Raw genomic sequence first — 10,197 nt, 5'->3', positions numbered from 1 at the left:
CAATTTAGGTTTTCACATATTTTTGGCAGCTATTAGAATTCTCGGCGGTACCTATTATTAGTAAACAATTACCAATAAACAAGATATCAATCAGCTTAATTTTATACACAAAATACACCTAAAACGATATTTCATTAGGTAGTTATTACTTAGGTACAGTTGTTAAATGATTGATAAATTCTTACCTGATACATTGTGATTTAATATCACCGTTCAAGTCATGTTGTCTTCATATTCTTTTTCAAATAGCTGTCTCGGAATCTTAGTAAAGGCATCCGGAATTTTCCCACAGTTGGATTCGGGTGCAGCTTGCAAGTACGCCAAGAGAGGGGCGAGGAAATATTTGGACGGATCGGTTCCGAGTTGATAGTTCCGAGCCGCCTTATGGACAGCGCTAAAGGCAGGCTGTCTAGAAGAGTGGAAAGCGCTTCTACTACCGTGAAGAACCCGGGCGCCTTCCTTACTGGCAGTTGAGCAAGCCGAACCGTAAGCGCATTGGTCTGGCCGATAATTAGCATCACAATTTAGCAGGAGCAATCTCTCGGAATGATAGTGAAATATGATGTTTATTATATCTTGGTCTCCCCAAGTAAGCTGTGTGCGCCATCGATGATATACACTAGCCACATACTCTCCCCAATGGAATGTACGCATCCTCGTTAAGTTCATCAACATAACACCAGAATTTACACCTTGAAAAAAAATGAGATCTGTTCAATGTACAAAATTTTTATTTTGTGCCTAAATGCTTTTTAATTGAAATTATATTAAACATTTATCATAAAGTCATCGAGCTGTTAAAACCTCCGTTGAGACAATTTTGTCGAAATGGTAATTTTATATTTTTTTGTTCATTTATATTACAATATTATACTAAAAACTTAAAAACTCAAACTTTTGTTCTACGAGGGTTGTCCAAGAATTAAAGACCTTTATTCATTTTTGGCGATGCAGATGTTATTTCTCAAAAGATGGTCGCACTGACAGTCTAGCGTAGACTTCCCTCTCCAGAACGAGTGGTGAGCCGGCTCGGTAGCTGCTCCAGTATGATCTTTGCGTCTGAGATAGACGCTCCGCTGTCGAATCCCACCGCCTACGAGGTGCTTTCAATCATTCGGTTTCTCAACCAGGAGGGAGTCGACCCTATTGAAATCCATCATCGTCTCACATCCAATTATGGTAATGTGATGAACTAGTGGAATGTCAGGAAGCGGTGTACTGAGTTTTCTGGTGGTAGAATGAGTGTTCATGATGAGGAGGGGAGAGGAAGGACGTCCTCAATTGGTGACGTTTTGTTGAAGAAAATCAATGATAAAGTTCGTGAAGATCGCCGTCTGACAGTCCGTGAGCTCGCAATTTAAATCCCAGACGTCAGTAAATCTATCATATAAACGATTTTGAGGGGAAAATTGGGGTATACAAAGGTGTGCTCGTTGGTTGCCCAAAATGCTGACGGAAGCACACAAACAAAATTATGTGAAAAGCGTTTAAAGCGAAAAGTCTTTTTAAACTTTTGGACTCATTCAAATGTGATGTTCTTCGTCATCCTGCTCATAGCCCCGCCCCGACCTGGCGCCAAGTTATTTCCATCTTTTTCTTCATCTGAAGCAACATTTGGCCGAAAAACGCTTCGATACCGAAGAGGGCGTGGAGGAAGAGGTGAGAACATTTTTGAGGACAGTGGCGGCGGAGTTCTACGACAAGGGAATCAAGGACCTAGTGCCACGGCTCACTAAGTGCATCAATCGTAACGGGGACTATGACAAAAAATAGTGGGGATATGTACCTAAAATTTCGTACACTTTTTTTATAAAAATAAAATTTTCCTGATTTTTAAAATAATAAGGGTCTTTAATTCTTGGACAACCTGTATATACCACCAAAATTTAATCTGATTTAACGTGCCTTATTTTAATAAGACCCTGATACCTCTAAGTTACATAGTAATCACATTGGCGCTATTATAAACACTCAATGATGACGACCCCTGTATCACCTGTTATTTAGATATATGAAATTATTCACATAGGTAACTATAACAAAAAAAATCAATCCTCATGTTTGTGCTTATAGAGCAGTATTTTTGTCTCATAAAATATAAATTTTGTCATATTGAAGGTTTTAACAACCCATCAAAGATATTAGAGGTAAAACTCAATAAATGCGATAATAAACTATTGCATCTCGGATACTTATTATTGGACGAATTATATTATTTAAATAATGGAAAAAAAATACATTTAACTGATAATTTAAAAACGGAAAAATGAATTTATATTTCAAATTATTTTATCAAAATTAATCAATTTCGGACATGGTGTTTGCCTTTCGACATCTTCAAGCATTGATTATGTATAGGTTCATACAGTTGATTGACATCTGCACAGTAAAGTCGACTATAATGCAGAAGTATAATTAATAGGGTGAATTTGTATAAAACCATAACATGATTTTGATATCATTCAAATAAATGAAACTTACCTAATCTTCCATAGTAAGGATGTTTGGCGAATCTACTGTACCAGGACACATTTGGATCGTCATGTTCGAGGGCAAGTCCTGCCATCTGGGATGAATTAAATTCATTAAAATGTTTCCATAAAGATTCCACTGGACTCAAAAAAAGCGTGTCCGTATCCAAGTATATAAGAGAATCTACGTTGGGCAACAATGTCTGAAAAAAGCCAAAAACACTTAGTAAATAAGAATATATTTTTGTCTGTTCAAATCCAGTATATTACTTTTGGCTTAGTATGCATAATGATACTTATTACATGCTATTGCCAAAAACATAACTCCATTTCAAGAAGTAAAATCATTCGGCAGTGTATGTGCTTGTAGAGTTGGGTATTTTCCGAGAAAATCTCAATCTCGAGATTCGGGATTTCCAGAAAAGAATTCTCGAGATATCGAGGATATTTAAAAAAACCTGTAAAAAACCCTAAAATCAGTATTTAAACAGAAGTTCATTTAGGTAAGAACATTTAAGTAAGACAAACAAATAGAAGCAGGAAAACAAAAATAATTCAAAACATTAGATAGGTACCTGCTTATTAAAATAGAATTTCAAAAAACACAGACTGCGTCTGACAATCACGTACGCTTTTGAGACACAAAATTTCCTTATATTGAAAAATTGCACTCATTTTGAGTCGACGTTGGCTTAATTGTGTTAAATGCCCCGATCAGTCTTTGTACATTTTGTGTTTTCTGTCCATTTTTTTCATACATTGTGTGACAGACTTGCACTCAAATTTTGTTAATTTATTTCAATTAAAAAAAATCGTTTTTCAATTAATATTAGATAATAAGGAAATTTCCCAAAATGTTACAAATTTCAATGCTCGAGATTCGGGATGGAAATTCCTGAAACCCAACTCATTGTGCTTGGTAATCGAAAGGTTTAGAGCCCATACGCACTAGCAGCAGGCCGCCTCGCGGTGCCACCTATCGTTTTTTGTATGAAAAGTGCCTACACCATACGCACTACATCTTGGCGGTTTTGCTACCGCACCGCGGAACACTACGCAATAGGCGGTTAGTCGGCGGCTTACCGCATGAGTGATCACACGTAGTGTGTTTGTTAAAAACTTATTCCGAAATGGATTTTGACACGGAAAAATTTATACATGATGTAGAAAAATGACCTTGCATATTATGGAACATGAAATGTGCCAAATACTTGGTTTAGTTCATTTTAATAAAAAAAAAAAATAAGTACAGTAGGCGTTCAGTAATCTGGCAGCCATATTTTTTCACCTATGCCGGATTGTCGGAAATGCTATATAATTATTTCTATAGGAAATAATTCTATCACAGTCAAGGTCGGGCACCGAACTGCCGAGCGAACGGCTCTCCGCTCTGTAATCCGGCAGTTTAATATGAAACCTGCTGGATCATAGAACAGGAGAGCTGAGTTGCAAAATGCCGGACTATTGGAAGTGTCGGATTGGTGGACGCCGGATTACCGAGCGCCTACTGTACTAATAAACGAGAAGAATTATAGTAAAGCAATGGTTACTGGATGAATGCCCAAATATTTTATTTTTGAAATTAATATTAAATGATTGTACTAACAAACAAGGAAGTGAATAAAACATTTAAATCACCGATGAGTTTTATTTTATAACCATTCTCAGTTGATTCACCCCTCCTTCAAGTGTCCTAGTTCTAAAACTATTCAGACAATTATTTATAATTTGATCTATCTGGGTTCTCAAACATCCTGAACTAGTTAACAGAACTCTGAGATAAGTCACGTTCATTTTGAAACTGACTGCGGCTAGCCGCTAACGTAACCGCGTCCCCGCGGTCAACCGCCTTGCGGATAACCGCGAATACAACCGCGACTCGCGGTTAGCCTGCTAAAGCTGAGCGCTGGATTTCAATGCATCCCGTTAAACCATGTGGTACAAAACTTATCATATTTTGCCAAATTATAGCTTACTGGTAAGAAGAGCCGCTGGGAGGCACAAGGTTTGAAAAGTTTCCGCCATTCATCGGCATCCTTTTCCGGAAACTTCAACTTTAGGACTTCAAATCGAAACGATCCGTTGAGTGTTTGCTGCCACTCTGACAACTTTTCTTTGAAGTCTAATATAAGATCGTCGTCAGCAATAACTATGAATTTTAATGGAGCTTTGGGTGAAAACAGCAAACATGACTTTATCATTGTAAGAGTCTCCTGAAGTCTCTCTCCACAAGCGACTACAGCAATTATCATTTCTTGAACAGTCTGCTGTTTTATCCTAAAAATAAAATCACAATTACGATAATAAATTCCAAAGGATCACATCCAAACCACAATGTTTTGTGAAATGGGTAGGGATTCTTGATAACATAATATTATCAATAGCATTTGAATGTGTACGCTTTAAGCATTATTTAATTGTGAATCAGTGATTCAAATTAACAATATACCTTTGGACTATTTTTGACGCTGATGGTTCTGAAGAATTGGTGAACATAATTTTATTAGTTCCATGTAAACGGATCCATCCAAAACCATTTTGTTTTGATAGTATGTAATAGACATATCCAAATACCATGCATAAACATAACTTGATAAAAAAGCTTTTCCTTATAGATATCATCTTACATTCATTTTATAACAAATAAAATGATATATTATACTTAATAATGAATCTACGTTTAGCCCGCGCGTTTGAATGTTTTTAGTGACATTTAATTTGACGTTTTATTTAGATAGGGTTGCCATCATTATAATTCTTGTATTATTTATAAATTTAGTCTTCGTCAAAGACGGCTAAGGCTAAACTAATAAATTATTCTTTCTAGACCCGTTAAAACCGCCGAAGCATAATAAATAACTCCGATAGTAGGTATGACATATTTTTGTAACCTTAGACTGGGTCTAAAGGTAACCTGGGTCTAAACCTGGGCCTAACAACCTGGGTCAGTGCTGCCATCTTTTTGTCACAGAAGTACAATACATATAAATAAATAGTACGCGGTCCAATGGATCAGTGCCCGCAACCGGTGTGCCGCGATTCGATACTAGGTGTGCCGCGGTGCATTGCTTCTAACAAAAAAACAAATAATTTTGTATATTATACAATACTTACTTAATAGCTAAACTTGCGTACATGGCTGGTAATATATTTGAGCACCTGCATGAACTTAATAAAACAATGAAGGCTTGCATGAAATTATATTAGCGTGCTTTGATAAATTAAGAGTTAAGACAAGGATCTCTACAAATGTACCAAAGGACCTACCAGACCACTCCACCATTGAAAACAAGCAATTAATTTTGGATCCGTCTCAAAAGACTATCATACAATCAATACGACTGGATTCGAAACCCTTTTGCAACCAATGCCGAAATTCTATCGTAGCGCTTTCCCCATAAATTCGAGAGGAATTTTTTGAATTGAGAAACGACGAGACGCTAGAACTGAACTTCGCCGATGTTCCATTGGCTATTTTCTGGATTTCGGTTAATAAAGAATATCCTCGAATTTCCGACAACACTATCGCAGTTCAGCTCCCATTTTCTACGACATATCTGGGTGAGTAAAGTTTATCAACTCAAGTTATAATTATTATTAAAAATAATAAGCAGTCTTGATTGAAGCGTCTTGACCAAGAACAAGTCAAAATATATAAAACTTGTACGTTCATTGAAACAAGTTCAGTTTAATTAGTTATTATATTTATAATACAAATACATGGATATATGCACATTTAGTTCTTCGTCGTGTATTATGGATATTTAATTATTTATCAAATAAAAAAACATACCTAAATAATTAATGTAAATTTGGTGAATGCCCCCCCATAAGGGAGGGGCCCGGCATGACAGGTCAACCAGATAGGCGAGATAAACACAAACTACAAATTTGCTCTATGGTTAAAAAAATCGCCTGCAGCGCTATCTTACTGCACTGGTATCAATATTTTAAAACATGCGATTGTAGTATACAATTTATAATTATTCGGGGGACCCGCCAAAGCTCCTGGCCTGGGGTCCCCTTTCAGGATGTGGGGTCCATGTTTTGGTGTATAAATTGTTTTACGTGTGGTGTGCCGCGGAATTCTGGGAAGACCTTTGGTGTGCCGTGTGTGATAAAAGGTTTCGGAGCACTGCAATAGATGGTGCCTCAACTTAACGCAATCACTGCTTACCTTTTAATTACCACATTTAAATAACACGTTAATTATAATATCTAATGGTCAACTACTCCAAACGCGCCAGTCGCGGTGTTAGCACTAAATGAGATAGTACCTAGAGTATATATTCTATAAACTGGCGTTCACATGCGGACGGAAAGCATTGTGCCATCGCGTTTGACTGTTGCAAGTTTTCAATGGGAGGGAACGAGAGGGAATGCAGTGCTGAATGCTGAAGCGGGGGGGAAACCGCACGCCAGCTTATAGAAGACAGGCTCTAGGTATCTACGCGTTATCTTCGCTTGAAAATGTAAAGATTTTATGTTTCTCATATAAAAAATACGGAGGATTTGAGAATTCCGTTTCAAATCGAAGTTAATTTTTTTTTTCTCAGTTCGCCCAATTTTCATTTGATTCGAAATTATAGTATTTCACACCTAATTGTAGTAGTTGTGGAAATACATAAATTTAGTATAGTACGTAAGTAGGTACTTTTGGCGTATTTTTCATTGAAGAAACTAAATTTAGAGACAAAATAACGTTTTTGTCCCATATTCAATATTATAGTATTTTGGGCGTACTAGGGATACCTTTTTAATATCGAACATAGTACGCGGACCAAAATGATGTAGGTACAAATACTATATTTTTATAGTACGATAAGCTACACTGACTGAGTAGGTAATTAAGTGCAGTGAAAGCACAAAACTTCCCTCATCATCACCACCATTAAAGGCGCAAAAACCCGGGGTGGCCACTGGCCTCCTCAAATCGTTTTCCCCAATCAGGTATATCTTCCGCAATCCTCTCCCAATCCGAGATTCTAATACTTTATACATCCTGGACCACGCGATCTGACCACCTCAATTTGGGTCTTCCAACACACCTCTGCCCAGATGGCCTCGCATTGGTCGCCCCAGGTCCACTCGTTGAACACGATCAGCCCATTTCGGTCGAGAAAAATTGATGGTTTGGATTATGTTAGGTTCTTCCCCAAATTCGTAAATTTCACGGTTGTGACGTATGCGCCACATTCCATCTTCATTCTTTGCTCCAAATATCGCTATCAGGATCTTTCGTTCGAAAATCAGAAGATCATCTTCATACTGATGATCCAACATTCTGATACGAGGACTAACTTCAGCAGTATTTTGTATATCTGAATTTTTGTGTTACGAAATAGCACCTTGGGTTTCAGATTGTTTACGGATTCCAAAGTAGCACACTTACTTGTTGACTGTCTGTATGCATCTTCTGATTTATGTTTCCATATTATCGTTGTTAGCGATACTGCAATACAGCTCTCGCTACTGCAAATAAAGGTGGAAACTGTAGCATATTAACGCTGTTCTAAGAGTACTGGACATAGTGCATTTGATTGTCAGGGGACTATATTTAAAAAAATCATTTTGATCTGTCATCGCTCGCAGTGTGTCGCAAGTGAATAATAATATTATTTGAACATAGGTACATGCTTTGAAAACACATCAGAGAAATATACTTGTAAGTTATAACCACTAGAAAAAATCTTTTTGAAATAACATACGACGCCAGTTGTAGCGAGGGGTGGGAAGGTATGCTGTCAAGATTCGACATAAATAATGCACATTAAACTTTATAAGCTTGGTGCTGATTAGTTTTTAAGATTCAATTAAATCCTATCTAATCCAAACCATAATAGTTTAGGTATGCTATGGACGATCCGACAGCTTTGCACACATTACAGTAAAATAGTTTATTATAATATTTTAAGATTTTACGAGATAGATTAATAGGTATATATGTATTATATTATTACTTTTCATCATAATAATAAGGATTGTCGCATGAAAATTGAATTTAATTATTTATAAAAAAAGTGTCGAATCAAGCGTACCTACTGCATATTCTTCAACACTTCTTCTATGTTCTGTTCAGTTCTGTTATAATAAAAAAATGTCTCTAAACGTTAAAAAAAATATATATACCTACTTTATTTTATTTTATAGTGTTTACTGTCAATTTATGGTGGAACTGCATTGTATTATTTGAATAATAAAATTATTTGTTTAATTAAATAAAGTGGAATAAGTACTATAAAATTGTGTTTTATTTAATTAAACAAATAATTAATCAAATAATGTATAACTACTTTTGCACCAAAGCATCAGAGAGAGAAATCGGCCATATTTCAAGTTTACATCGACCAATCCCGTGGTCGAAATGAAAATCGAGAGTACCTACCCTAGTAGTACCTACCTACTATTCCCGAAATTCCGAGATTGAACATTCTCTCGGGGATTGCAGCCCAGGGATAATAATTGATTGTGCTGCGTTCAAAAATAAATTGCGGTGATATAATACAATTATGGAGAGTGAATATATCAAAATAATTTATTCGTATATATGCTGTTTCTTTATTTAATGAAACACACTAGTGCAGGGGTTGGCATCCTTTTAGTTTGATGGGTCACATTCAAATTTTACTTTTAATCAAGTACTTACTACCTAATACCTACACGTGTCAGAGAATATTCTGCTGTAAAAATACTAATCAATTTTTATTAATTATTTCAATCTTTAGAAATATTCAAGGAACGAGATATGAAACAAACAACCAAATGTAAATTAGAAACAAAAAGGATGCATCACTGCCTGTCTGTGACTTTTCTGGCTGTTTTCCATGAGGTCAATAATTACCTATAAATATCCACTTTAAAATCAGTGGGTTAAGAATAAGATTTATTTTTCCCAAAAATTCATGACAAAAAATTTCCAATTACGATTACCATCTTCGCAAAATTAATTAATCGCTTATGCATTATTCGATGTTTCACTTTGGTTCAATTCCAACATTTCCATCCGTACTAATTATTATTATCCGTGTTAATTTGACAGATACCAACATACAGATCTGAAACATATAAAATTATGTTGATTCTTTTAGTCGTTTTATTTATAGCAATCATCAACGATACAATATTTTATATTACATTAAATAATTGAACATACGGGTCACGTGCTATGTTAGCATCGTCAACCATTTAAATTTAGGTTTGGGCCGCACGTTGCCGACCGCTGCAGTCTATTGCAAAGCAAAAGGGTAGGTATATTTTTGCTTTTGACTCGGGATCCCGGGATTGTAAACCTTTGTCGTAGGGTCTACGAGGTGTCTACGACGTAGACACCTAGTCAACTTGGCCATGCAGAACGTCATTATTCGTAAAGAAACATGTCATCTGACTAAAACTATTTTATATAGTACTAGCTGAAGTACCCGGCTTCGCACAGAGTCGCTTCGTGGTTATATTTATCTTAGATATTTAAAAAATAATAATAAGAGGTAATTATTTTTTTAATATTAAAATATCTGTGTAATACAATATGGCAATATGAAAATAATTCTAATAGGAGTAAAGGTCAAACAAAAGAACACTAAATTAAAATCGAATCCAAAATATTAAAACGTTATTAATGTTATTAATATGTAGTAAAAGAAATCAAAATTGGATGGACCAAACAAACAACAAACTTTGTATTTTATATAATACTAATTTAGAAACTTTCGCAAGTGTGCGCACAAAA

At 35.8% G+C, this 10,197-nt stretch overlaps 1 protein-coding gene across 1 annotated transcript; it reads right to left on the bottom strand.

Moving 5' to 3' along the window:
- Positions 1–5,204, bottom strand: shams (glucoside xylosyltransferase 1 shams). Its single transcript, XM_085952925.1, has 4 exons — positions 4,921–5,204; positions 4,448–4,748; positions 2,482–2,674; positions 1–692 (listed from the first exon to the last, which is right to left on the bottom strand). Exons 1-4 carry the CDS (start codon positions 5,091–5,093, stop codon positions 214–216), a joined length of 1,146 nt encoding a protein of 381 aa, XP_085809051.1. The 5' UTR covers positions 5,094–5,204; the 3' UTR covers positions 1–213.
- Positions 5,205–10,197: the final 4,993 nt, after the last annotated feature.

This window comes from Rhyacophila brunnea, unplaced genomic scaffold (genome assembly GCF_057557595.1).
Source record: "Rhyacophila brunnea isolate RB1 unplaced genomic scaffold, BYU_Rbru_1.0 scaffold_3, whole genome shotgun sequence".
NCBI lineage: Eukaryota > Metazoa > Arthropoda > Insecta > Trichoptera > Rhyacophilidae > Rhyacophila > Rhyacophila brunnea.
The sequence above is the reverse complement of the archived record's forward strand: the minus strand, read 5'-3'. Positions and strand labels throughout refer to the sequence as shown.

Excerpts from the sequence above, each read along its gene's own strand:
- shams (XM_085952925.1), bottom strand. The coding sequence starts at position 5,093 with ATGATATCTATAAGGAAAAGCTTTTTTATCAAGTTATGTTTATGCATG. Across the intron at positions 2,675-4,447 it reads CCCAGCGGCTCTTCTTACCA|ACATTGTTGCCCAACGTAGA; the intron begins GTAAGCTATAAT and ends GGCTTTTTTCAG. Across the intron at positions 693-2,481 it reads TCCTTACTATGGAAGATTAG|GTGTAAATTCTGGTGTTATG; the intron begins GTAAGTTTCATT and ends TTTTTTTTCAAG.